The 25799-nt window shown below is 60.7% G+C and overlaps 4 protein-coding genes across 5 annotated transcripts; 1 reads left to right on the forward strand and 3 right to left on the reverse strand.

Moving 5' to 3' along the window:
• Positions 1–445: 445 nt before the first annotated feature.
• On the reverse strand, positions 446–2689 carry LOC133211741 (lipocalin-15-like). Its single transcript, XM_061352322.1, has 7 exons — positions 2556–2689; positions 1977–2116; positions 1741–1805; positions 1416–1529; positions 876–977; positions 753–774; positions 446–601 (listed from the first exon to the last, which is right to left on the reverse strand). Exons 1-7 carry the CDS (start codon positions 2655–2657, stop codon positions 598–600), a joined length of 549 nt encoding a protein of 182 aa, XP_061208306.1. The 5' UTR covers positions 2658–2689; the 3' UTR covers positions 446–597.
• Positions 2690–3227: 538 nt separating this feature from the next.
• Positions 3228–6422, reverse strand: LOC133212023 (lipocalin-like). 2 transcript variants are annotated; one of them, XM_061353025.1, is made up of 7 exons: positions 6192–6422; positions 5024–5163; positions 4847–4923; positions 4638–4751; positions 4310–4411; positions 4067–4092; positions 3228–3389 (listed from the first exon to the last, which is right to left on the reverse strand). In XM_061353025.1, exons 1-6 carry the CDS (start codon positions 6288–6290, stop codon positions 4067–4069), a joined length of 558 nt encoding a protein of 185 aa, XP_061209009.1. In that variant the 5' UTR covers positions 6291–6422; the 3' UTR covers positions 3228–3389. The 2 variants fall into 2 exon arrangements, with proteins under 2 accessions (XP_061209009.1, XP_061209008.1); XM_061353024.1 differs by having other exon boundaries at positions 3228–3393; positions 6192–6421.
• A 2338-nt stretch (positions 6423–8760) lies between these two features.
• On the reverse strand, positions 8761–12581 carry C8G (complement C8 gamma chain). Its single transcript, XM_061353023.1, has 7 exons — positions 12405–12581; positions 11775–11914; positions 10608–10678; positions 10183–10290; positions 9790–9891; positions 9494–9532; positions 8761–9044 (listed from the first exon to the last, which is right to left on the reverse strand). Exons 1-7 carry the CDS (start codon positions 12552–12554, stop codon positions 9031–9033), a joined length of 624 nt encoding a protein of 207 aa, XP_061209007.1. The 5' UTR covers positions 12555–12581; the 3' UTR covers positions 8761–9030.
• A 548-nt stretch (positions 12582–13129) lies between these two features.
• On the forward strand, positions 13130–25546 carry FBXW5 (F-box and WD repeat domain containing 5). The gene is made up of 8 exons (XM_061353026.1): positions 13130–13387; positions 16391–16548; positions 17169–17343; positions 18193–18341; positions 19672–20155; positions 22995–23142; positions 24262–24474; positions 24876–25546. Exons 1-8 carry the CDS (start codon positions 13195–13197, stop codon positions 25120–25122), a joined length of 1767 nt encoding a protein of 588 aa, XP_061209010.1. The 5' UTR covers positions 13130–13194; the 3' UTR covers positions 25123–25546.
• The last annotated feature ends 253 nt before the right edge of the window (positions 25547–25799 follow it).

A 25799-nucleotide genomic window follows, 5' to 3' on the forward strand; every position in this document is an offset into this window, starting at 1 on the left:
AGAGCCAGGGGGATGGGAACACGCATGGGATGTCCCTGTCTTACTGTGCATTTACCCTAGGCAGCCATGGGACAGCCCCAGTCCTCTGGGGGGGCTTCAACTGGATGTCCTGGGGATGAGCTGCCTGCCTGAAGCCAGAGCCTGCAGACAGGGATGAGCAGCCCAAGTGCTTAACCCTGCCTGCCCAGACCTGCTGCATGAACCCCTCCTGTTCATCCCAGCTCAGTCCTCCCCTGCCCACATCCCCAGCACTGCCCCTTGCACCTTCCCCATCCTCTGCTCCCCCTCCTCACCACACTGGGCACAGCAAACAGCACAGCAAATGAACCCCAGCTCCCCTGGGGTGCTTGAGAGGAAGGGCTGCACCCAGGAGCACGGGACTTGGGGTGCCTGGGGACCCTGGCACCACCCCTGCTCCTGCGAACAAAAGCACCAAACTCGGGGGCAGCTTCTGCACCTATTTATTTTGGAGGGTGAGGTGTGATCCCGGTGTGGGGCAGTGGAGGACAGGAAGCACAGGAAGGGGTATTATGGAGCGGGGAGCAGAGCCGGGTTTCCACCAGGGCTGGAGGAACCATGGCCTTGGCACCAGCCCCTTCAGCTGCAGGGAGGAATGACGATGGGTGAGAGAGCAGGGAGAGGCGAAGTGATGCAGAGCCCCAAGGCAGGCAGGGAGTCCCTGCGGGGCTGTGAGTCCCTGCTCAGCCCTGGCCATGCCAGCAGGGACACCGACATCCCCTGGCCATGCTCACCTGATGGCTGCAGTGCACTGATCTGGTGAAAAGCAAAGAGAGGGGTGAGCACGCCATGGGCAGTGTCCTGAGCATCCCCATGCAGAGGGGCTGTGCGGGCAGCCCTGTCCTGCCAGCACTTACCCGACTTGGGCAGCACGGCCAGCATGGCCTTGGTCAGCCCCACAGTGGGGATGAGCTCTTCAAACTTCTGCAGGAGCTGGGGGCTCACATCCTCCTCCCTCGCTGCAGCCAGACACCCAAAGCAGGGGCTTGATGAGTGCGGGGAGACCCAGCAGAGAGCCCCACACTGAGGCTCCAGCTCCCATGGGGCAGCAATGGGGCCCCAGGGAAGGGAAAAGGTGAAGCCATGGAGGTGCAGGGTGGACACTGGCCACCCCACAGCTGTCCAGGGCTGGCAGCAAAGGGGCACAAGCCCCTTGGGAGGAGGAACCCACCTGCTGGTGGGGCTGGGGAGCTTCAGGTCAAACCACAACCCATGGGGGATATCTTTGGTGCAAGGTTGAATCCACCCCAAATGAACTCCCTGGGTGGCAGCACGTGGGGTGCTGAGGCAAGGGGCCCTGGAATGCAGTGGGGAGCCCACCCCCTGCCCCCCCCCATGCCCATGTCCCTCTATGGGGAGCTGTGGAGCCCTAACCCATTCCCTCTCCTGATACCCACTGAGGAGCTGCAGCATGGTGCTGGGCTGCTGCCCGCTGTGCTGGGTCTCGTGCACGATGGCGTAGTGGCTGTAGTCCGTCTCCATCACACGCAGCTCTCTCTTCTCTTGTGCTGCTGAAGGACCACAGCAGTCAACATGGAGCAGCCTGAGCACCTCCATGGCCCCTCCTGGGGCTCACGGCTCAGGGCCTGAGGGGTTATGAAGGGAGCCAGCAGACCCATGCCCCCACAGCAGCACAGCCCGTGGCCCAGCCATGGGGCAGAGGGGCTGAACACCCCCTCTGTGCCAGGGCTGGGTGGCTCTGCTCCACCTGCCCGCCCATACCCATGTAGTGTCCTGCCTGACCGCTCCGCTGGAAGAGCAGCTCCAACCTCTGGCATCTGTCCGGCCTGGAGAGGGAAAATGGGAATGGCAAAGGGGGCTGGACCCCACCTGGGAGGCCTCAGATGGGGGGGCCGGGATGAGCCCAGCGCTGTGGGGCAGCAGCAGGATGATCCTTGCCCAGCTGCATTGGTGGGGATGGAGCCCAAGCAGGACCCATCAAGCAGGTTGGCACTCACAGGGGCCAGGCAAGCTTCATAGCCAGGTTCCCCTCCGGCGTGAAGCTGATGGTGGCGATGGGTGACTTCATCCCATCCTTCATCTTCAGGTACACAGAGCAGTTGGAAACAGTGGCTGCAAAATGCCACTTCCCTGCGAACTGCAGCAGGACATCACCAGCGGGGTTGGGACAGGCATGGGGACCTGCCACCCACCAGGAGAACCTGCCACCCTCTGTGGAAGATGCGACAGTCCAGTGCAGGAACCTGCCACCCCCTGTGCGGACCTAACACGGGGACCTGGCACCCGCCTGCATGCAGGACACATGGGTCTGCTCTGGAAGGGTGAGCGCAGCGCCTGGCCCATGTTCCCTGGGCAATCCCACACGTCCGGGGGCATCACCGTGCCGGGTGTCCGTGTCCCTGCAGCGGGGCCACGGCTGGGTCTGGCCGTGGCGGGGAGGCGCGGGGCAGGACTAACCCAGTGCGCATGGATCCTCCCTCTCCTGGGAGCTGCCGTGGGGCGCGCTCAGGGCCGGGGGCTCCTCGGGGTGCCTGGGGACACAGCACGGGCTGGGGGCAGCCCCTGCGCTCCGTTACCTTCTGGGTGTCAAAGCCCGGCTGCACGGGCACCTCGGCCGCGGTGCGCAGCGCGCAGAGCAGCGCCAGAGCCAGCGCCAGGCAGGGCAGCGCCGCCGTCATCCTCACCGGGGCTGGGTGCGGGCAGGGGAGGCTGCTGGGACCCGTCTCCTCCCGCACCCACCTTTATACCCCCACCGCTGGCAGCACCCTCCCGCCCCCCTTATGCAACAGGTTACACAAGAGCAGGGATCGCTTGTACCCGTGTTGGGTGACAGCGCTGGCCCCTTTCCCCCCATTGTCCAGTCCTGGATGAATGCAGCTTTGTGCACGACCCAGCAGTGGGGGAGTGGGTGATGCCTCAGAGCTGTGTTTGGGGAGGGGGACAGGGGTGCCTCCAGTGCTCTCCTCTTGGCTGATGCCCGCTGGCCCAAGGGCCTGGCAGTGCCAGCACCGGTCCCATCTCAACAAGGAGGGTTTGAGCCCAGGGCTGAGCCACAGCCCAGTGTCCCCCAGAAGGGCTTGTGGCTTCCCAGGCTGCCGGGCAGCAGGCACAGGCGAGTCCAGGCTCATGGCAGGGACACCATGGGGTGGTCGGGACTGAGCCACATCCAGAGCTCACAGCAAACACCTCCTCCCCATTACCCCACTGCGGCTCCTGTCAGGATGACCAGGCAGATGAGGGGGGGAGGCTGGTTTTATACAGGCTTTAATGGGGTGGGGGTACAGGTGTGGGTGTGAAGCCAGGGAGAGGGGGCTGCTGCAGTGTTGGGGGGTCCTGGGCATGGCGGGGGGAACGAGGCAGCCACCAGCTCATGGTGCTCTCAAGGCTCCAGCCGGCGGCAGCTGGTGGGTCTGTCTGAAAGAGATGGGGGTGAGACAGGGACACACAGGGGGACATCAGCCCGGCCAGCCCCATGCTGAGTATATGGGCACCCACTACCCAGGGACACCAAAGAACCAGCCATGGGACAGAGTGGGGCATGATCAGGGGCTGGAGCACCTCCTGCATAGAGATAGGCTGAGAAAGTTGGGTCTGTTCAGCCTGGAGAAGAGAAGCTGTGTGGAGACCTCAGAGCAGCTCCTAGTGCCTAAAGGGGCTACAAGGATGCTGGAGAGGGGCTCTTTATCAGGGACTGTGGTGATGGAACAAGGGGTGATGGGTTCAAACTGAAATAGGGGAACTTCTGGTGGGATCTAAGGCAGAAGCTCTTCCCTGTGAGGGTGCTGAGGCGCTGGCACAGGGTGCCCAGAGAAGCTGTGGCTGCCCCATCCCTGGCAGTGTTCAAGGCCAGGTTGGACACAGGGGCTTGGAGCAAGCTGCTCCAGTGGAAGGGGTCCCTGCTTGTGGCAGGGGTTGGAGCTGAGTGAGCTTTAAGGTCCTTTCCAACCCAAACCAGGCTGGGGTTCTATGATTTTATGATCTGTGGTAGCAGTAAGAGAAGCAGGCTGGAGAGGGGAGGGTGATGGGGTGGAGCATCTCCAAGTACACCCATACCCCCCTGCAGGGCTGCTCTGACCCCAGGACTCACCTAGGCAGCATCTGCCATGCATTTGTCTGCAGGAGGAACAAAACCAGAGATCAGCTCCTTCATGGGCTGGGGGACTCCTGAGAGACCCCCATGGAGACACCCCCATAGCCAGGCCCACACTGGTCCCTCAGGGAGGCAGGGACAAGCCAGGAGGGTCTCCTCCCTCTCAGACCCCCAGGGTACCTCTTCCCTGCTCCACAGCACCCCCCTGCACCCCCAGCCTTGCTCCCTGCCTGCACTCACCCGTGCTGGGCAGGATGAGGATCTCCTCGTCCGTCAGGCCCTGCTCCTTGGAGAACTGGGTGAACCTCTCCAGGCGCTCAGGACCGAGCTCCTTTGTGCGGCCTGCAGCCAACAGCAGGGTGAGAGGCAGCCCCCCCTGCACCCCTGAGCGCTGCTGCAGTGCAGCCCAGCAAGGGACAAGCAGGCAGGGGGGCCCAATCCGGACACCCCATGGGTCACCCCAGCTTGGGAGATGCTGCTGCCCTTCTCCCATGGGAGGGATCCCCCAGTGAGCACATCCTGGGGCTGCTGGGGGGCGGGTGGCACAGGGGTCCCAGGGCACACGTACTGTAGAGCAGCACCATGGTGGAGGGGCCGGTGCTCTTGGAGATCTGGGTGGCCAGCAGGGCGTACTCCTCATAGTTGGTCTCCACCACATGGATGTTATGCTTGCTGCCCCAGCCTGGGGGGACAGGGAGGGCCCAGCTCAGCATTGGGGTGCTCCGGCGAGGCCAGGAGTAGGTCCCAGCAGCACTGGGCAGGGAGCTGGGCACTCACGTGGGCTGGTGTAGCTGAACCGCCCCGGCTGCTCTGTCCTAGTGTAAAGGCTGTTCCTCTTCTCACACTGGTCACCCCTGGGGAGTACAACACGAGGGGCTGGGGGGATGCTCCAGCCCACACGTAGCCACAGGCATGGCAGCATTGCCCACCCCCAGCCCCTACCCATGCCCATACTTGGGGTAGGTGGAGTTGACTTCCAGGCTCCCATCTGCGGTCTCAGAGATGACCGTGGTGCACATCTTCATCAGGTGCTTCTTCTCCTTGAACCAGCTAGAGTTGGAGGCCAGGCCGATGCTGAACCACTTCCCTGTGAGCTGCACACAACCTCTGCTCAGCCACCGGCTGCACACAGACCCCATCTTGCCCCTTGGCCACCAGCCCAGGCCACCTCCCCCTCCCCTACTGGCCCCACTGCAGGATGGGGTCCCAGGGTCCTTGTCCCCATGGAGCTGCTCCAGCTCCTGGTCCACGAAACCCACCAGCCAGGAGACCCCTGGTGTAGGATGTGCCTGGCACTTGCGGTGTTTCCTCCCTCTTCACCCCAAGCCAGGGAGGGGGTGACAGCATTGCCTGGCTCCAAAATGCCATTTCAATACATCTGGAGGCCCAAGGAGGGGTCAGGACCCCGGGGCCAGCACAGCTCATCCCAGCCTGGTCCCTGCAGGTACCAGCTTGGTGCACTCAGAGGGGCACCGTCAGCCTTGGAGGTAGGCGGTGTTGGGACCACCCTTGCAGGACCCCCATCCCTGCAGGACGTGCCTCCATCCCCAGCACCTCCCTGGATGGCTCCAGGGGCTGTGGGGCTGGGCGCCTCCAATGTACAGCCAGGCTGGGTCTGTCCTGCTCTGGATGCTGCCTGTCTGGGGGGTTACTGCAAGCACCCTGAGCATGCCAGCACCGAGGGGTGGGAGGGCAGAGGGTGTGTGGAACACCCCAGCCCTTGGTCTGCTGGGACACTGGGCTGGGAAAATGGGGTCTGCATGGGGATGGGGGTCCATGGCCCATCCCCACGGGCTACCTCAAACTAAGATTGTTTTTCTCAGCCCCCCTGTAGCATCCCTGTGTACCCGCACCCACTCCACACTGCAGGTGTCCCAGCCCCACACATATCCAGCCCTGGATCCTGCATCCCCCAGGGAGCAGGGGCTTTGCAAGGACGGGGGCTCCTCAGGGATGGCGGCTGCGTGTGCACCCCACACACAGCCACCCTGCCTGTGCCAGTGCTGGGGCCACCTTGGCCCCACATCCACCTGCAACACCCCCTGCACACGTTCCCAGGGCAGGGATCCTTTCCCCCCCCAGACTCCCCAAACCCCCATCACCCAGAGTGACGCGGGGTCACCTTCTCCTGCTGGAAGCCGGTCTGCACGGGGATGGTGTCCTGGGCGCGCAGAGCCCCGAGCAGCGCCAGCCCCAGGAGGCCGAGCAGCGCAGTGTGCATGGCTGCTGCCGGCAGGGCAGGACCGGGCCGGGCCGAGCAAAGCCGAGCGGAGCCGAACCGAACGGAGCCGGGCGGAGCCGAGCCGAGCCGAGCGGAGCCGGGCCGGGCCGAGCGAGAGGAGCGGCAGAGCTGCCGCAGAGCCCCTATTTATGGCCTGGCTGCGCGGGGGCCCCAGGGGGACCAGCCCTGCCTCCCCCTGTGCGTTATGCAAGCGGGAGCGGGGCCGAGAGCTGAAGCCAAAGGGCAAGCAGGGACCCTGCGATTATTCCTCTCCTGGTGGGATGCCATGTCTGCCTGGGGGTGCCGAGCTGCCCCGCAGCAGCACCACATGCCATGCGCTGCAGCCGGTGCGGGCAGGGCCGGGGCCAGGGCTTGCTGGCTGCCCCACCGCTGCAGCGTGGCTTCACACAGAGCGGGGCCCGAGCAAGGTCCGAGCGAGGTGGTGGGAACGTCAAAAGCTCAACTCAACCTTTGGAACTCGACACCTCCGGGTGCTTCTCCAGGATCCCCCACCTTGCCCTGCCCCAGGTCCCTGCATCATCCATGGAAGCATCTCAGCCCCATCAGGGTTCAACCCACCAATGTGCAACCCCAGTGCATGTCGATGGTGAGCTTGGGGTGCTGTGGGGAGCCGGTGCTCAGCCCCCTGGGGACCAGCACACAGCAAGGGACCAGCAATGCTTCAGCCCAGCTGTGCCACCCAAGAGAGGCTGTTAGATATCCTCCCCCTCGGTTTTGCACCACCAGCAGACACTGAACTGTCCCCCCTCTTAATGAGGGGACACCCTGAGTGCCTGTAGGGCAAGGGCTGGGGATGAGCACAGGTTTCAGCAGCTGCCATGGCTCTGGCACAGTCTGGGCAGGGCTGGCCATGCTGGGACGAGCCTCAGCCCTTGGCTCAGCCCTGCCAAGGCAAAGCTTTACATAAGGAGCATGTTGTGTTTTCACAGCGGCTGTTCCACGCGGGCAGGCCCCCCTGTCCCAGCACATTCCCTTCCCCGCACCCAGCTGCGCCCAGCTCAGCCCCGGCTCCATGGATTTATTAAAACAAAACAAAAGCTGAGCCAGGCAGGACTGAGCATCACGAAAGCCCGGCTGGGGCCTCCTCACACGCTGGGCTGGGGGCTCAGCCCCTGCCCTAGCTCCCCCTCGGAGTGCAGAGTGCCAGGAGGGGCTCTCTCCATTGTGCACCAGAGGCATGGAGCACCCATGGGTGCACTGTAGCCCTGTGTACACAAAGCCCCCCAGAGCCTGGGGGTCTCCAGCCTCCTTTCCAGACATCTCCCAGGGCTGGTAAAGCTAAGGCTGGCCAAGGAGCTGGGTGGCAAAGCTGGGTGAGAGCTCGGGACCATGGGGTCACAGGGGGGCACTGTCGTGAGCCAGGACTGAGGGATCACCGCAGTGCCTGGGTACAAACTCTCAGGCAAAACCTAGGGGTTGGCACCGCAGAATGGGGTTCATCCAGATGAGTGCAGGGGGTGGTCCTGGGGTCCAGGCCAGCTCCCCCCACCTCCCATTGCAGCCGCTTGTGGGATGCAGAGCAGAGCCTGACCCATCCCTGCAGCCCCTGCTCTGCCGGGCTCGGCCGGTGGGGGGGTCATGGGCACGGCTGCCCCGCACGTGGGCCGGGGGCTGGCGTGGGGCGAGTCACGTGTGGAGCCTTACATAAACCCTTGATAAACAACACGTGTTACCGGTACCACTGCGGTTGCGAAACCCCGGCCCCTGGGCTGCAGCGTGACCGGCACTGCCCGGCCCCATCCATCCCCCGTCCCGTCCCGTCCCGTCCCGTCCCGTCCCGTCCCATCCCATCCTCTGCCACCGCCCGGCCCGTGCCGGGGCTGCTCTACATCCCCTGCCTACACTGGGGAACCCTCACCAAAACACCCCAACCCAAGCATGTGTCAGGACAGTCTTGGTCGGACTCAACACACGGGGCAGATGGGTCCTGTAAGGGCTCCTCTGCCCTGGTTGCACACCTAATCCAAGCCCCCGCAGCCGGCTCTGAGCGTGCAAAGGACACCCCTGGCCGGCTCGGGAGAGGGGTGCGGGGGTGCAGGCAGTGCGGGCAGGCGCTAGGAAGCGCTCCCAGGCAGGGTCTGATGCAGGCAGCAGCTCTACAGCGAACACGGTCCGCAGCGCTAGGGCAGGGAATGAATACAGCGTTTCACTGCCCAGGCTTGGGGATGAGAAGCAGGATCCCTCCTCTGGAGTGCCTGAGGCATCTCCTGGCTTGTCCCAGGGGAAGGTTGATCCTGTGCCGGTCTCCAGCACCCCCAGCCCGACGGCACCGGCACGGGAACTGCCACGATTCCTCCTCGCTGTCCCATGGTTGGGATGGGGCTGCATGGATGGGGCTGCGTGGATCCCTCTGCCCACACGTCCCAACTGGGAGCATTGGCAGCCCCACAGCGGAGGCAGCCATCGTGTTGCTGGGGCACACCAAGGGGTGACTTGCCTGGACACAGACTCTTCTCAGAGGCGTTTACTGGGGTGTCATTGCTGCTGCAGGCACAAGGGTGCGAGCACAGCGTGACACAAAGCTGGGGGGGGGGGCAGGACAAGGACCCACATGGCTGCCAAATGTCGCTGGAGGAGATGGGGAACCCCAGGACTGGCTCCAGGGCTGTTGGAGCAGCAGCAGGGTCTGACCAAGCCTGAGCTCAGTCCTGCGTGGCCATGGGCAGCTGGAAGAGGGGAAGGCTGAGCACTGGGGACCTCCTGGCAACACCATCTGCACCTACGGCTTTGTTTCTGGAAGGGAAAGGGAAGTGCTGGGGGGCTAGGGAGATGGCCAAGCCCAGCACTAGGGCTGGAGACCCACTTCTACTTCCCCAAGCACCAGCGACAACTGATGGAGCTTTCCTTGGGGACCCCAGCCCTCACCCTGGGGTATCCCTGTCCCAGACCAACCCTCACCCCTGGAAACACCACTAAAACCCCACTAAACCTGCACTGACCCATGTGGGGGGTGAACGGGACTTTGTTTTGCCAGCATGCACCTGATGCCCATCTTGGCAGCTGGTCTGCCACCTCCTTGCCTGTCCTGGGGTCCCCCAGCAGGACCACACAGGTGTGGTGAGGGTCTGAACCCTCTGTGCCCAGCTCCCAGCCAGGGCAGGAGAACCGATGTGCTGCCCTATGTGGGGCCAGGCCTGGCCCATGGGGGGACCCAGCAGCATCGCCCAGACCCCACAACTCACCATCAAGGATGTGAAATTCATCTGTGGAGTCACAAAACCCTGCAAGAGACACGGCCCAGGGAGTCACCTTGCCTGGCCCCAGCCCTGCACCCAGAGACACAGCGGGGCACAGCCCAGTCCCTGCACCTCTGGCACTGGGACAGGTCCCAGCTGTGGCCCTGATGTGGGTGATATGGGGCCACAAGCTCTTCAGACCTATGTGGATGAGCCTCCCCTCCCAACAGTGCACCCCAGCCCCTGGCGCTGGTCTCTGCATGTTGGTGCTCCCAGGTCCCAGGGGACTATGTGCCACCCACCGTACACAGGGAAGTAGTAGGTCACGTCTTCGCTCAGGCCCACAGCCCTCAAACGCTGCTCAAACTTGTCTATGACAGCATCGCTGACCTGGCTGCTCCGTCCTACACAAGGAGATGCCATCAGTGACCTCGAGCCCTGCCTGTCCCTGCCCCAAAGCCCACCCTGCCCCTGTGGCAAGGCTTGGGACCACAGAAGCGTTATTGGTTCCCCCCTGTCTCCCTTCCAGCATCATCTGGGGACAACTCCCCATCTGGGACCAGGACCCCATGGGACACCCATTCCTGTGTCTGGGTGCTCCAGGGCTCCCGCAGGCAGCTCCTGGTCCCAGCCTGGGTTTCCCACCTTTCTGCCAACCCTGTCCATGTGCCACACGCCCCAGAACACTGACCCACCATAGAGTTTGACCGAGATGCTCCGGCCCTTCTGGTAATAGAGGATGGCGTAGCTGCTGTGGTCTGTCTCCCCCACCACCACGTCCACCTTGCTGCCATGGCCACGGCCTGGGAAAAACAGGAAACAGCCCTGCTTAGTCCCAGTTAGTCCCAGTTAGCCCCAGCACCATCCAGGGGCCTTGTTTCACCACAGGTGAGGTGTACAAGGGGTGAAAATGGAGGCCAGCCCCATAGGATGCTGTTTCCTATGAGTAGGCACAAGCCCATGGTGCTGCCTGTGGTGGACCCGGAACTGGGACACTCTGAGATCATAGAGCTGAGACACTGGAAGGACAGATGCCAGTCCCAAACTGCTGCTGAAAGCAGGAGTGGGGGCTCCAGCTCCATGGTCCCTGCTCCCCCCCCCCCAGCCCAGCCTCCCTCACCCTTCAGGATGAAGTGTCCATGCGCCTGGGCAGGGAGGTAGCGCTGCCTGATCTCCCAGCACATCCCATCCCTGTTCGGGGAGAGGAGGAGGTTGTTGGCACAGGTTGGGGAGGATCCAGCCCAGACCCCTGCCCACCCTCCTTGCCACGCACACACTCTCCCTGGTTTCTTGTCCCAGAGCCTCAGTTTCCCCAGCCTGGCCACCCCCACGCAACCCAGGCTGGGGAGCCCAAGTCCACCCCGTGCTGGTGGCTGGGTTCCAGCCCACCATGGCCCCGGCTTCTAGCACAGAGCATCCCACAGGAGATCACTTTGCTCTGGGCCAGCTCTCTCCTCCTTGGAGCCTGTGACTGAGGCACTGGTCCTGCTCTGACCTGCCTGCAGTGTCCCTGTCCCATCCGCATCCTAGAGCACTGGTCCTGCTCTGACCTGCCTGCAGTGTCCCTGTCCCATCCCCATCCTAGAGCACTGGTCCTGCTCTGACCTGCCTGCAGTGTCCCTGTCCCATCCGCATCCTAGAGCACTGGTCCTACTCTGACCTGCCTGCAGTGTCCCTGTCCCATCTGCATCCTAGGGCACTGGTCCTGCTCTGACCTGCCTGCAGTGTCCCTGTCCCATCCCCATCCTAGGGCACTGGTCCTGCTCTGACCTGCCTGCAGTGTCCCTGTCCCATCCGCATCCTAGGGCACTGGTCCTGCTCTGACCTGCCTGCAGTGTCCCTGTCCCATCCCCATCCTAGAGCACTGGTCCTGCTCTGACCTGCCTGCAGTGTCCCTGTCCCATCCCCATCCTAGGGCACTGGTCCTGCTCTACCTGCCTGCAGTGTCCCTGTCCCATCCGCACCCTAGAGCACTGGTCCTGCTCTGACTTGCCTGCAGTGTCCCTGTCCCATCCCCATCCTAGAGCACTGGTCCTGCTCTGACCTGCCTGCAGTGTCCCTGTCCCATCCCCATCCTAGGGCACTGGTCCTGCTCTGACCTGCCTGCAGTGTCCCTGTCCCATCCCCATCCTAGGGCACTGGTCCTGCTCTGACCTGCCTGCAGTGTCCCTGTCCCATCCCCATCCTAGGGCACTGGTCCTGCTCTGACCTGCCTGCAGTGCCCCTGTCCCATCCAGCATCCCCATCCCAGCCCCTGCCTGCAGCCCCGGTGCCCAGTTTCACTCACAGCTTCCTGAAGGTGCTGATGTCCAGGCTCTGCCCGTCACCAGTGGTCACCGTCACCGCTGTGGCCTCCAGCCGGTGGCTGTGCTCGGCCAGGAACCCGCAGCGGGAGGCCATGCCAACCAGGAACCACCTCCCTGCGAGCTGCATGGGACCGGCTGGCACCGTGCCCTCGTGTCACCACCCCACTGCCCTCAGCACCCACCACCCCAAGCACCCTCCCCTGTGCTGCCCACGGGGACAGGAGCTGAAGGGTGGGAAAGAGCAGGAAGCAGAGCAGAGCCCGGAGTGGGGACAGGCTGCTCTGTGTGTGTGTGTGTGCTCGAGGGGCACCGAGCGCTGCCAGACCCAGCACCGGCAATGGCTGCACTGGCCCCGGGGCTGAGGAGCTGGGGTCTGGCGGAGCAGCAGCCGCCGGGCCAGGGCCTGCCTCCAGGGCAAAGCTCAGGGCCGAGCAGGGCTCCTGCGGCTCCTGTCTCGGGGTTGGGAGAGCACCGGGGGGCTCAGCCGAGGCTCAGGCTGCAAGGGCAGGTCTGGAGGGTGATGCTGCAGGGCTGGATCTCGAAGGGGACCCACAGGGGAACGGGCTGAGCCCCAGCCCCAGAGCTGCCGAGCCCCTGGCCCAGCCCCTCACCTCGGGCAGCCTGAGCTCCGCCGGGGCCGCTACCTTCTCCAGCAGGCTCTGGGGAGGGGGCGGCCGCTGCCGCCGCCCCGCGCTCTGCCCCAGCCCCGGCGGGGCGGCGAGGAGCAGGGCGAGGAGCAGGAGCGCGGCCCGGGACAGCATGGTGCTGGGTGAGCGGTGCGGGACCGGGAGGGGAGCAGGAGAGCGACGGGGGCAGGAGGGCACAGCGGGAAGCCGGGAGCTGGAGCCGGGCCCGCGGGGCTGCGGGCAGGGGCTGGGGGTGTGCGGGACGGACGGAGCCGGGACGGGGACGGGGACGGGCTGTGCCGCTGGGGTTGGATGGAGCGAAATCTCCGGCGCGACCCCGGCGACATCGGGACCCGGACCCCCTAGAGTGGGGGGGCCTGATGTGATGGGTCGGGGTCTAATAGGATGGGGCGGGGACGACCAGGGGGCGTGGTCTGCATAAGGGGCGTGGCCTGCGGGGAGGGTGGGGTCTGATCGCCGTAGGGGCGGGCGATCGGGAGCGAGCGCGCCACGTTCGGCTAGCGGTGCCTAGCGCTCGGTTGGGGGCTCTGCGCTCGATCTCTCCGGTCTGTCGGCAGAAAGCGGAGCGGTGATTGGAGGGGCGGGGCGGAAGGGCGGGGCGGAGCGGCGGAAGCGCTGAGCGGGGTGGGCGGGGCCAGAGGAGCCGCCGGAGCCGCTGAGGTGTGGGAGGGAGCCCGGGGGTGCCCGGTGCGGGGCTGCGGCCGGGCAGGGTCTCACGCCCGTTCGTTCGCAGGCGCGGCGGCAGAATGCCACGATGGACGCGGGCGGCGGCCCTCTCCTCCCCGACAGCGTCCTCTACGAGATCTTCCTCTACCTGGACCACGTAGACGTGCTCTCGGTGGGGCTGGTCTGCCAGCAGTGGCACGCCGTGGCCCGGGACGAGTTCCTGTGGAAGGAACTCTTCTACCGCTACTACCGCATCTCCCGGGAGGTGCCCCGGCACCCAGGTGCGCGGCCGCGGGGGGACAGGGCTGGTGGGGCTGCCCTCCTTGGAGCTGCCGGGAGCTGCCCGGCGCCGGGGCCTCCGGTGTCTCTGCGGGGTGTGGTACCCGTGTGATGGGAGCCTGAACTCCCATCATGAGCCAGGAGGGGAAAGTTCTGTCCCTCTCTGCTGCTCAACCCGTTGTCCTTTGGTGCTGTGGGTGACGAGCCCCTGGACTGTGTCACGTTAGCAGTCTATAGGGCTGAGTGCTGATGTGCACGTGAAGGGCTGTGGAAGTGCCCAAACCCTTCAGAAAAGGGAGTCGGATGGTTGAAAATGCCTCAGCTTTCCTTTCCCAGCAAGGTGGTTTCTGAGTGCTCTCGAGGCAGGAGCTCTGTGGTAGCTGCTGCACAGCTTGGCTGGGTGCTGCTGAGGGAGATGGCAGGAGCTGCAGTGAGTCAGGGCGTGCAGCCCCAGTACAGCCCGGCTGGGCTCGGTGATAAGCGCTGCTGGCTTTTCCTGAGTAGGACCTGACACCAAGGCCCTGCTCCAGGCTCTGCCCCTCTCATTCAGACCAGGAAGAGCTGCAAGTGCACATTAGCACAGACTATTTCCATAAGGCGCAGGTGCTGAAGGCAGAGTTGTGCCTGCTCCGTGAGGAGGGAGGTGGGTGCGTGGCCCTTAATTGTACAGCAAGTGCTAAGGCAGCAGCTGACCCACTTTGCAAGGGCAGGTTGGACTTGATCTTGATCTTGGCCTCAGCTCCCAGTAGGAAAATGACCCATTAACAGTCGGCATCATCTGAGCCTGGTAAGGCCTTCCTTGGGTAGAGCTGTCGCAGTCGGTGGTGACCAGCACACGATCATGGGTCAGTTCCCAGTTGAGTGTCAGGAGCTGGGAGCAGTTTGTGCAGTCTGGAAGGGTAACCCAGTGCTGTCACACTAGCAGACAGGCTTTGGGGACCTGCCAACAGGAGCCCTTGCTGCCACACTCCGTGGGTCTCTCGTGGAGTCCAGAAAGCACATTCCCAGCCTGCTGTGGAGGTCTGGGAGAGATGTGTTCTGTCCTCAGCCCCAAGGGTGCTCATGGGGCCCCCGGCAGTGGCCAAGGCAGGGGGAGTTGAGTTCTTGATTTTGAGTTGCAGTTGCTACAGGAGGAAACACCAAGGATCAAGCAGCAAGAGCCCATCTCCCTGCAGCAGGGAACATGAAGACAGGAGGGCTGTCAGATGTGGCTTCGTGACTTCACTTCTGCAGACCCTGGGAACTCCATGGAGCTGGGGACATTCCTTTAGGTTTTACCTGAGGCTCCTTGGCCAGGCTCATTCACTTCCAGCCTCCTGGAGAGAGCTGGGAATCTGCTAGCTTTTTTCTTCAGCACTCACTGGGATTGAGCAGCTGGTGGATCTCAGTAACGTATTTGGACACTTCCCGGGCTGTGCTTCTGGAGTTGTGAGAGGCCCCATGGGGCAGGGGGTGCCTGCCAGGCCCAGGCATGGGCTGAAGCAGGAGCCTGGGGAAAAGCCCTGCCAGTCTGCCTGCCCTAGGTAGCTCTGTGGTATCCACTGGGCCTTGTGAGAGGGAATGTTGGGGTTGCTTGGCCGGATGGGGTCTGTCCAGGCTGCTTTGCAGCCAGATGGGCTGGGACTAAGAGCTTCAGAGGTTAGTGAGCAGTGGAGGGTGTCCTGGCAGCGAGCAGCTCCCTGCCTGCAGCAGCAGGTGCCTCCTGAGCTGCAGCGAGTTCCAAAATCCCTCAGTCCTGCTCAGTGTAACCAGGAAAGTTGGCCCTTATCCATGTACATGTCTAATCCTCTTTGCTTCCTTGGGATTTGCTGCTGCAAGAGGTCTCTAGGCTGCCTTACGGGGCACTTGGTTAAAAGTCCTCTTTATTTGTCCTTTATTGGCTGTCGTGTTACTTCTGTGAGCGTGCTCCAGGTTTTGCTGCAGGGCTCCTGCTCTGTCCTGGCAGCCTGGGTCCAGCTCCTCCTCTTCCTCTTTTTTCTCTAATCTGTGTTATGGAGATGATGCATTCTGGTCCCATACCCTTTCTGGAACCTTCTTAACTCTGTGTTAGACAAGATAAAGATAAGCAGAGTGGAGCCCAGTACCCTGAGGTACTGGGCTTCTCTCTTATCACGCGATGGATTTGTTTGCACTGTGCTGGAGCACATCTGCAGCTCTGATGCTGTTGTGTCTGAGCAAGGATTTTGTTCCATAGCTCTGCTCTGGGTGTTTCTTGCAGAGGCTGTAGGGGTTGGTAGAGAAGTGACAAGGTGCAGAGGTGTCTGTTCACTGCAAGAAACTGTTTTCTTTTGTGTGTGTGTGGGGGGGAGTGGGAAAGCTGCAGAGAAAGCTGTTTGAGCCCCTTGTGAACTTGGCTGGAGCTGTGGGAATGATGCTGCCCCATCAGCAGAGTAGGCAGGGACCCCTTCCACTGGAGCAGCTTGCTCCAAGCCCCTGTGTCCAACCTGGCCTTGAACACTGCCAGGGATGGGGCACCCTGTGCCAGCGCCTCAGCACCCTCACAGGGAAGAGCTTCTGCCTAAGAGCTCAGCTCAGTCTCCCCTCGGGCAGGTTCAAGCCATTCCCCTTGGCCTGTCCCTACAGGCCCTTGTCCCAAGCCCCTCTCCAGCTTTCCTGCAGCCCCTTTAGGCACTGGAGCTGCTCTAAGGTCTCCCCTTCAGGAGCCTTCTCTTCTCCAGGCTGCCCCAGCCCAGCTCTCTCAGCCTGGCTCCAGAGCAGAGCTGCTCCAGCCCTCGCAGCATCTCCATGGCCCCCTCTGGCCTTGCTTCAACAGCTCCACATCCCTCTTGTGCTGCTGCCCCAGAGCTGGATCAGGGCTGCAGGGGGGGGTCTCCCCAGAGCACAGCAGAGGGGCAGGATCCCCTCCCTGAGCTGCTGCTCACGCTCTGGGGGCACACTCAGTACACGGGGGGGTTCAGGGCTGCAAGTCTCAGTCAGGACTGTGAATGCCGTGTTGCTTCCCTCCACTTTCATTCCCGTGCCATATTCCTGCTCATGTGTTACAGCTGCTGTCTCCTGGTATGATGAGTTCCAGAGGCTCTACGATACCATTCCCTGTGTGGAAGTGCAGGCCCTGAAGGAGCACAATGACCAGGTTTTGCACCTCAGCTTTTCCCATTCTGGCTGTTTGTTTGCGTCATGCTCCAAAGACTGTACTGTCAAGGTAAAGTGTCAGCCTCCTCTGCACAACCCTTCCAGCTTTGATTTAGTGAGCCTCAGCCACAGGAGCAGCCTTTAGGAAGTCGGTGGAGAGGTTTGACCATGTGTCCCTGGACTTAGGCTGGTCCCTGCAATGCTGAGTTCTCCAAACCACAGAACTAATGGCTCTTGCAAATGTAGCCTTGAGGGCTGTGGATTCCAGCTCTGGCCCATGTGAAGGTGGTGGCCAAGGCGCCTACCTGGCTCGACCTGCTTCCTAGGTGAAAATCAGTCCCCTGTTGTGTTGCGGGTCTCACAAAGAATGCAGAGATAATGATCCACTGCAGATGTCTTGCTTGAGGGGTTGTCTTGGTAGAAATTCCCCTGAACGTGCTGAAAAATCCAGTTGTGACAGTGCCATTCACTGCACTGGCTGGGGGAGCAGTCCTGTGCTGAGCTCTCTCCAGAGCTGCTGACCATTTTCTGTCAGGGGAATGGGCAGGGAAGTCAGGACCAGGAGGCAGTTAAATGGGGTCTTTAATGGTGGCTTTTTTCTTGGCCTGCTGAGTGCTGGCAGAACAGATAAAGTGGAGCCACACTCGGGCTTCTCAGCAGCTTCCTGACTGTTTGTCCATCTGTTTATAGATCTGGAGCAATGAGCTGGACATCTCCCTGCAGCACAGCTCCAACATGAGGCCGTACAACTGGAGCTACACACAGTTCTCCCAGTTCAATTCTGACGACTCGCTCCTCCTGGTGTCTGGTGTCTTTGTGGGGCCTCACAATTCCTCCTCAGGAGAGATTGCTGTAATCAGCATGGGTAAATGTCACCCCCTCCTTCACTGGGGTGCCTGGGAGGGCTGAAGTGGTGGGTGCTGGGGTTCCCTTGTGGTGTGCAGTGGCCTTGACCTCTGCTTGTCCTGCTTTCTACCATCTGTGCAGAGGGTTCCAAATCACAGTTTCATAGGGTAAACCTTATGAATAGCCTCAGCTCTGACATGGTGTGACCACATCATCACCTAAGAGCAGTGTGGCATATGTTTATTCTCACTTCAGCTCTAAGTGACAGTCTGGGCAAGGCAAGAGTTACCCATGTTACCTGTTGGCTTTGAACCACCATTTCTGGCTCAAGTGGTGCTAGTCTCACCCTGGGCTTTCTGAGGCTCATTCATCTGGGTTTGCTTCATCTCTTCTGCTGCAGTTCTGTGAAGCTCCCAAATCCCAGCTCTGTTGTCTCTCACCACCTCAGTGTGCCAGAAATCGAGGGGTGCTCCTGAATGCACGTATGTCTGGCTCAGAAAGGCCCTGAGCCCCAGGGGTGGGAGTGAAGATGTTCTGTACGTGTTTGACTTGTCCTTGGGGTGTCTGCTTTGAGCCATGCTTGGAGAAGGGCTCTGAGATTAAATTGCTCTTTCCTCTGGCTGCCCTTTTACTTTGTTTTCCCTTGTGCTTGCTCGCCTCACACATTGCTGTGGGAGAGAGAAATACCTATCTTCATAGATTGACTGGAAGCTGGATGGTGGTTGGGCAGCATCTGCTCAGCTGGCATTGGAGGTGCTGCATCAGAGCCTTTCATGGGGAGACTTGAATCCATCTGCCATGTCTTCTGCCTTGGTCTCTCTAGGGCCAAGAGCCATCTCCTCATGCTCACGTTTCCCCTCCCTTGCAGAGAACTTCACGCTGCTTTCCAGGGTGAGGAATAAGCCCTACGATGTGTTTGGCTGCTGGTTGAATGAAACCAACCTGATATCTGGCAATCTGCACCGAATTGGGCGTATAACCTCCTGCTCTGTGCTGTGGCTGAACAACGCTTTCCAGGTGAGGTGCCTTTGTTCCAGCTCCACGGGCAGCACAGCTTCCTGCTGGCTCCTGGGGGAGGAAATGCTGCAGAGGAGGTGTGAGTGGGAAGGAATTGCCCAATCCTCCTGTACTCCCTGTTTGTCTTCTCTTGAGTTGCCCTCAGGATCCTGAGCTTAAGGCAACCCTTGTGTGAGGCTTCTCCACACTTGGTGTTGTGGTACCCATTACAATATTCTAACTCTACTTTCACATTCCATTAACTCTTACCCCATTAATTGGAATGAGAACTTGACTGCAGTGCCTTAGAAGATGTGTTGCTCAAGAGGAGAGTGGCTGGAGCACAGAAGGGTTGCTGAGGTCCTTGCTAACATGAAGCTGGGCCTGGGACAGCTGGAGCCTGGCATGTACCCGATCAGTGGCCATTCTCCTACTTGGCAGCTCAGTGTGGTATTTCTGGGAGCCAGAGGCAGCTGAGAGCCTGAGCTCAGCCCTGCCTGTCCTTGCTTACAGTTCTGCGGGCCAGGTGCTGAAATGAAACCTGGAGATCAGTGTGAGCTGCCCTTATGCTGCTTGTTTGCTGCTTGTCCAGTCTCTGGCATTTTTCCTGCTCAGGCATGTTCTTCTTCCATGTTTTGCCTCTGTCTCAGTGTCACAGCTGCTTATCTCACTGTTTGTGGTTGTTAACATGAACGGTTGATGCTGGCCCCAAGTGAAATCCTCTGGTAGCAGAGATCCTTCCCATAACCACATCTCTGTTTTGCTCTGGTACTACAGCACTAACTCTTCCATCCCCATGAAGTGAGGAGGCACCTTGGCCACATTGTCCAGGGGTGTTGAAGCGCAGCTGCAGACTGCCAGGGCAATTGGGCAGGAAAAGACCTGCTGCTTGTACCTGAGAGCAGATAACCAGGGTGATTCTGCACAGGTGAACTGCAGAGTATGTAGGTTCCCTGCCTCTGCTGCTTGTAGGCCAGAGAATGGTACTTTGTGCTGCACTTGTGTGTATGTTAGAGGCCTGTCCTGGAATTCTTCTAACACCTCAAGCAGCACCAGCTGATAGCCTCAGCTGCAGGTGGCAGCAAGGCTGCTCAGCCTCTGTGTTTCCCAGCTCAGCCTGCAGGAGTTTTGTGTCTCAGTGTGCCCACCTCCAGGATAGGAAGAAGTGCCACAGAGCTGGCCAGCCTTGGGGTCCAGTTCTCATGATCCCTGCTCCATGTAGCAGTGCAAAGAGAGGTCGGTGTGTGGCTGGTGTTGCTGTGCCAACTCACAGGCTCAGCAGGTGGCTCTTGGTTTGAGCTGCAGGAGGGATGTGAGACGGTTCCTGCTTACTTTTATCTTCTGCTTGCAGGGGATAGAGTCCGAGAATGTGAATGTAGTGAAGAGACTGTTCAAAATCCAGAACCTGAATGCCAGCACCATCCGGACGGTGATGGTGGCCGACTGCAGCCGCTACGATTCGCCAGACCTGCTCCTGGACTACGAGGAGCAGCTCGCTGCCTCCACCTCCACCTGCCCCGTCTTTGATCTCGGCAGTGACAGCGAGGAAGAGGAGGCCAAGCCCAAGCAAGCTCCGGAGCCAGCAGTACAGGAATTGCTGGATGACGTGGGTGTGCCAGCAGAGGATGGGCTGCAGCAGCTCTTTGATGATATCATGGAGGGCCGGGTGAGGCCTGCCATGACCGACACGGAGCTTGAGACAAAGGTGGCTGAGCTGTTCGTACGCAACAGAACTAAACCCCCTGAGCTGAACCTGCTCTCCACAGACAGCAACAGCAAGACAAAGTACTTAATCTTCACCACAGGATGCCTCACCTACTCCCCACACCAGATAGGTAAGGTTGAGGTCTGAGCCCAGGGCACACCAGCTGCCCTTGGGGCATGGGCTGCATTTGAATCTGGGAAAGACCTGGTTTCTTTGCTGCCTGTTTGCAGCAAGTGAGTTGCAGCTTTGTTGAGGCTGCTGGGCTCTCCATACAGGAGGCTTTTGAGGTGCCCCCAGTCACTGAAGGGGGTTCCACCTTGCAAGTGCTTGCCTGAAGGTTTTGTTGTTACCAGACATGTGGCCAAACAACAAAGTCATGGTGAGGGCTGAGTAGAAGATCAAAAAGGAACTTCTGACTTCAGGACATCAGCCATGAGTCACGCACCGTGTGTGGATGTGAAGGGTTGTGATTGTTCTGATGGGAGTGTGTAGAAGGCCTCAGTCCTGTTCTCCTGTAGGGGAGCAGAGGGCATCAGGGTAGGGCTGGTTTGAGCAGCTTGGAGCTCATGTGTTGCTTGCACAGTGCCCCTCAGCTGTGGGAGATGGTGCCCTTCCTTCCCTGAGCCTGGCCTGCCTCACCCCCTGCCCACTGTGTGGCAGCCCACCACCATATGGCCTTTTGGGGCAGTCCTGGTTTGTTTTGCAGCTACCCCAGTGGGTGTTCCCATGGGAAGCTGGTGCCAGGCAGTTTGTGGTGCTCGGCCTCCCTGTTCCATACGGTACAAGGGGCTGTATTTGCAGCACATGCCAGGCAATGGCACTGCTGGTCACCTTGCTCATCCAGTGCTCTCTTGTCGAGGCACTGGGGCTCACAGAGCCTGAATTTATGAGAAGTAGGTACAGTGGTGAGCAGAAGCAGGTAGTCCCACTGCTTCTCTGAAAGCCCCTAAAGCCAGCAGAGAGGTTCAGTGGAAAGGACTAGACAGATCAGTGGGGAGGGAGAGCTGCTTCCAGACAAGAAGACTCTTCTATAAAGCCAGACAGTTTCAGCTCCTTTTGCTGCTTGCACAATTACAGCCTCGCTGCTGCAGACTCTTCTGACTTTCCTGTTACTTGGTCCTGCACCAGCACAGCCCAGGGAGAGGCAGTTTCCAAAGCTGAGGCCACTTGGTCTGAGTCACTTGGTCTTTGTCACTTGGTCTTTGTACACCTAAGTTGGGAATGTGACCGGGACTGAGTGTGGCTCTGCCCTTGCTCCTCTCCACCAGGTCTTCAGCTGGACGTGATGGACCTTGCCCTGCATGCTGGGTGGCAGCTCAGCCCTGCACCCAGCCCCATATCTGCATCCACTGACCTCCAGCAGAGCCCCCAGGGCTGTGGGCTCTGGTGCCTTTGATCTGGCTCCAGGAACTCCCTGGCTGGTGGCCAGTGCTGGCAGCACCGACTGGCTCCTGGGGGGACGAGCCCTGGCTCAGCTGCTCTCCAGCCATGAGTCACTGCAGGATGTTATATTCACCCATCAGTTTGTGTGTGGAACCAGCCCTTGTGCATCTGGTGTCTGCCCCAGGGACCTGGTGCTTTAAAGAGCTCTGTGTTGTGCTTGTCTCTTGCCCTGGAGCTGCTGGGCAGCAGTGTGCTCTGGTCTGATCTGTAGCACACAAGTGCTTCTCCAGGAGTTGCCTTGGAGCTCGCATTGCCCTTGTGCTGGTGGCAGGTCTGAGCCATGGGCACAGCCTCTTCTGTTGGCTTGTGCAGAGGGGACACGTAGCTGAGGTTGGAACTGGGAGTGCAGGGCTGTGGAAATGAGAGTGAAATACTGGTGAGCAGTGGCAGCAGTGGGAGAATGAGTGTCCTGGACAGCCCACTTTCAGATGCAGCATGCTGTGAAGGTCCTTGGACTTGAGGTGCATTGTGGTGTCACCCCAGTCATGTTGATCTCTGGGAGAGGCTGAAATTAAAGGTGTTTGACAGTGATTCCTTTAGAAGGGCATTGGGATGGGATGGGCCATCTTCCAGTGCCACTTGAACCTCCTGAGGGTGAGGCCCATGTGACCCCATGCTGAGGCTCATAGGGTTCCTTCAGGAAGCTGTTGTGGATCGTTTGCGTTGGGACCTCTAGAGATGGAAGGTGACAGAGCTTGACCCATAACATGTGTCTCCTTTAGTCAGGAAGCCTTGCTTCAGAGTGTGCTGGAGGATGGACTTGGAGCGATGAATGTCTGTGCCAGCCGGGCACTGGGCCTCTTCCTGCCTGTGGTGGAATCATAGAATCCCAGCCTGGTTTGAATTGGAAGCAACTTTAAGATCATCCAGTTCCAGCCCCTGCCACGGGCAGGGACCCCTTCCACTGGAGCAACTTGCTCCAAGCCCCTGTGTCCAACCTGGCCTTGAACACTGCCAGGGATGGGGCAGCCACAGCTTCTCTGGGCACCCTGTGCCAGCGCCTCAGCACCCTCACAGGGAAGAGCTTCTGCCTAAGAGCTCAGCTCAGTCTCCCCTCGGGCAGGTTCAAGCCATTCCCCTTGGCCTGTCCCTACAGGCCCTTGTCCCAAGCCCCTCTCCAGCTTTCCTGCAGCCCCTTTAGGCACTGGAGCTGCTCTAAGGTCTCCCCTTCAGGAGCCTTCTCTTCTCCAGGCTGCCCCAGCCCAGCTCTCTCAGCCTGGCTCCAGAGCAGAGCTGCTCCAGCCCTCACAGCATCTCCATGGCCTCCTTTGACCTTGCTCCAACAGCTCCACGTCCCTCCTGGTACCTGTGCCTGGGCAGTGTCCTGCCTGAAAGTATCACTTGCGAGGGCTCGAAGGAGCCAGGCAGGGACAGCAGCCCCGGTCTGGCTCTCCACCAGTGAGCCAGTTCTCTTCTCTTAGCAGCAGTAAGGGAAGTCCCTTCTTGAAGCCTGAGGACCTCCACCAGCCCTGCTGTCTGTGGGCAGCAGCCTACAGAATGGCCTGATTCTGCTTTCTGTCCCCAAGGGATTAAAAGGATCCTGCCCCACCAGATGACGACTGCTGGGCCTGTGCTCGGGGAGGAGAGGCGCTCGGATGAGTTCTTTGACTCCCTGGATCACGTCATTGACATCCATGGGCACATCATTGGCATGGGCCTCTCTCCTGATCACAGGTGAGTGTGGTAGTGCTGGCCTCAGTGCTAGCTTCGGGCACTGCAGGGGTGGGCAGCAGCTGCTCAGGGGCTTTGGGGAGTGACCAGGAGAAGAAATGACCGTAGTGGGTGCCTGCATGGGCAGCTCTGCTTGTTCACATCCGATTTCTGTCCTGATGCCCTGTGTTCCTGCCTCAGCAGGATTGCTTTCCTCCTCTGCCCTGCTGAGCCCAGGTCAGGATAGGGTCAAGCAGGGAGCTTGGAAGAGTGAAGAAATTGCTTGCACAAAGTGTCTTGTTCCCAAGGCAGATCTGTCACAGCCTGGTTTGTGTTGGAAGGGACCTTAAAGCTCCTCCAGCTCCAACGCCTGCCACGGGCAGGGACCCCTTCCACTGGAGCAGCTTGCTCCAAGCCCCTGTGTCCAACCTGGCCTTGAACACTGCCAGGGATGGGGCAGCCACAGCTTCTCTGGGCACCCTGTGCCAGCGCCTCAGCACCCTCACAGGGAAGAGCTTCTGCCTAAGAGCTCAGCTCAGTCTCCCCTCGGGCAGGTTCAAGCCATTCCCCTTGGCCTGTCCCTACAGGCCCTTGTCCCAAGCCCCTCTCCAGCTTTCCTGCAGCCCCTTTAGGCACTGGAGCTGCTCTAAGGTCTCCCCTTCAGGAGCCTTCTCTTCTCCAGGCTGCCCCAGCCCAGCTCTCTCAGCCTGGCTCCAGAGCAGAGCTGCTCCAGCCCTCGCAGCATCTCCATGGCCTCCTCTGGCCTCACTCCAACAGCTCCACGTCCCTCTTGTGCTGCCCCAGAGTTGGATGAGGGCTGCAGGGGAGTCACCCCAGAGCACAGCAGAGGGGCAGAATCCCCTCCTCAACCTGCATCTCATGATACAACACAATCCTTTAAGCTGGTTGTAATGGATTACAGAGCCCCCAGGACCCACCTTTCCAGTTCCAAACATGGCAGGGAGTGTTTCCAGCAGCCTGTTCCCATGTTTCAGCCTGGGTTTTGGTGAGCTGAGCCTCAGGCTCACCAAGGGCCAGAGGAGCTGCTGGGTCCCTGTGCCACCAACCTGCACATTTCCAGCTGGGGCTCCCCGAGCCCTGTGGCATGCAGGAAGGTGCAGGGTCACCCCTCTGCTCCCACAGGTACCTGTACGTGAACAGCCGAGCCTGGCCCCGCGACTGCGTCATCTCTGACCCCATGCAGCCTCCCCCCATCGCTGAGGAGATCGACCTGCACGTGTTCGACCTGAAGACCATGAAGGAGGTGAAGAGAGCACTGCGGGCGCACCGGGCCTACACACCTAATGAGGAGTGCTTCTTCATCTTCCTGGATGTCAGCAGGGACTTCGTAGCAAGGTGTGTGCGATGGGGTGGGCCCGTAGGAAAGATGGGGAGAGACTTTTTAGCAGGCTGTGTTGTGATAGGACAAGGGGTGATGGTTTTAGACTGAAAGAGGGAGATTCAGGCTGTGTGTGAGGAAGAAATTCTTCACAGTGAGGGCAGTGGAACACTGGCACAGGTTGCCCAGAGAGGTGATGGGTGCCTCATTCCTAGAGATGTTCCAGGCCAGGTTGGATGCATTTGGGCAGCCTGATCTGGTTGAAGATGTCCGTGCCCATGGCAGTGGGTTGGACTAGAGGGGTTTTGAAGGTCCCTTCCAACCCAAACTGTTCTGTGGGTGACAGGGCTACAGACAGAGGCTGGGAGGGTGGGAGCAGGCTCTCAGTGACATCCTTACCTTGTCCTGTGCACTGCAGCGGGGCAGAGGATCGCCACGGCTACATCTGGGACCGGCACTACAACATCTGCCTGGCCAAGCTGCAGCACGACAACGTGGTCAACTCGGTGGCGTTCAGCCCGGTGGAGCAGGAGCTGCTCCTCACGGCCAGCGATGACACCACCATCAAGGTATGGCGCTCGCCCCGCGCCGTCCGCAGCCGCCAGGCCCGGAGGCCCCGGCCCAGGAAGCTGCTCTTCTCCTGGCTCTTGAACCAGAAAAGCTGAACCTGGGTCCCCCTGCGCCTGCAGCTTCTCACTGCAGCCACCTCCTCTGGAGCCTGCAGAGCCCAAGGCCCTGCGCAAGAGCACTGAATCCCATCCACTGGGTCAGGAGGGGCCCCAGTACTGGGAATTGCTTCCTCCTTGGAGCACCTGCTCCAGAGACAGAATGTAAGAGCCAAGGGCCTGCTCCTGGACACTGCGGACACAGCCTGAGCTGGTCACTGCAGGGTGGGCTCCCCACAGCTTCTCACAAACGCTGCTACTTGGTCACAGCTCGCTCTGGGTGAGCTCTGGTCTCCAAGAACAGACTGAGGTGCGTCCCCAGCGCTGGTACTGCTGAGCCTGCGACGGGGCTGACCTTGCAAGAGCTGCCTCTGCAGAGCACTTGGCAGAGCCCCACGCAGCGCTGCTGCTGCACTGCAGGACTCTGTTAATGTAGTTTTGTGCCTGGTTTTGTCCCAGATCCCCACAAGCAGTTGGGCTGGCTGCTGGGCAAGGCCAGCGCCTGCTCCCTGGGGTTGGCTGGAGAGCAGCAGGGCTTTGGGGGAGCATTCACATCCAGTTGATGCCTTCTGTTGGCAACAACGTCTTGATCTCCCCGGTTTCACAGCTCGAGTGTGGGGAGGCTGGTGGTGACATGGTGCTCGCTTTGCCTCTCGTCCTCTGCTCAGCAGCACTTC

The sequence above is a fragment of the Neopsephotus bourkii genome, unplaced genomic scaffold (assembly GCF_033783945.1).
Source record: "Neopsephotus bourkii isolate Nb327-2 ecotype Australia unplaced genomic scaffold, CSIRO-AGI_Nbou_v1 NB_659, whole genome shotgun sequence".
Classification (NCBI taxonomy): domain Eukaryota; kingdom Metazoa; phylum Chordata; class Aves; order Psittaciformes; family Psittacidae; genus Neopsephotus; species Neopsephotus bourkii.

What these genes read in the sequence shown, in the direction of transcription:
- LOC133211741 (XM_061352322.1), bottom strand. Translation starts at nt 2,657, where the DNA reads ATGACGGCGGCGCTGCCCTGCCTGGCGCTGGCTCTGGCGCTGCTCTGC. An exon ending in CGGGCTTTGACACCCAGAAG is followed by an intron (nt 2,117 to 2,555) that starts GTAACGGAGCGC and finishes GTCCTGCTGCAG; the next exon opens with TTCGCAGGGAAGTGGCATTT. An exon ending in GGCCGTGCTGCCCAAGTCGG is followed by an intron (nt 775 to 875) that starts GTAAGTGCTGGC and finishes GCTTTTCACCAG; the next exon opens with ATCAGTGCACTGCAGCCATC.
- LOC133212023 (XM_061353025.1), bottom strand. Translation starts at nt 6,290, where the DNA reads ATGCACACTGCGCTGCTCGGCCTCCTGGGGCTGGCGCTGCTCGGGGCT. An exon ending in GTCAACTCCACCTACCCCAA is followed by an intron (nt 4,924 to 5,023) that starts GTATGGGCATGG and finishes TGTACTCCCCAG; the next exon opens with GGGTGACCAGTGTGAGAAGA. An exon ending in CCTCATCCTGCCCAGCACGG is followed by an intron (nt 4,093 to 4,309) that starts GTGAGTGCAGGC and finishes TTCCTCCTGCAG; the next exon opens with ACAAATGCATGGCAGATGCT.
- C8G (XM_061353023.1), bottom strand. Translation starts at nt 12,554, where the DNA reads ATGCTGTCCCGGGCCGCGCTCCTGCTCCTCGCCCTGCTCCTCGCCGCC. An exon ending in TGGACACTTCATCCTGAAGG is followed by an intron (nt 10,291 to 10,607) that starts GTGAGGGAGGCT and finishes TGTTTTTCCCAG; the next exon opens with GCCGTGGCCATGGCAGCAAG. An exon ending in CTACTACTTCCCTGTGTACG is followed by an intron (nt 9,533 to 9,789) that starts GTGGGTGGCACA and finishes TGTCTCTTGCAG; the next exon opens with GGTTTTGTGACTCCACAGAT.
- FBXW5 (XM_061353026.1), top strand. Translation starts at nt 13,195, where the DNA reads ATGGACGCGGGCGGCGGCCCTCTCCTCCCCGACAGCGTCCTCTACGAG. An exon ending in CCAAAGACTGTACTGTCAAG is followed by an intron (nt 16,549 to 17,168) that starts GTAAAGTGTCAG and finishes ATCTGTTTATAG; the next exon opens with ATCTGGAGCAATGAGCTGGA. An exon ending in GGCCTCTCTCCTGATCACAG is followed by an intron (nt 23,143 to 24,261) that starts GTGAGTGTGGTA and finishes CTGCTCCCACAG; the next exon opens with GTACCTGTACGTGAACAGCC.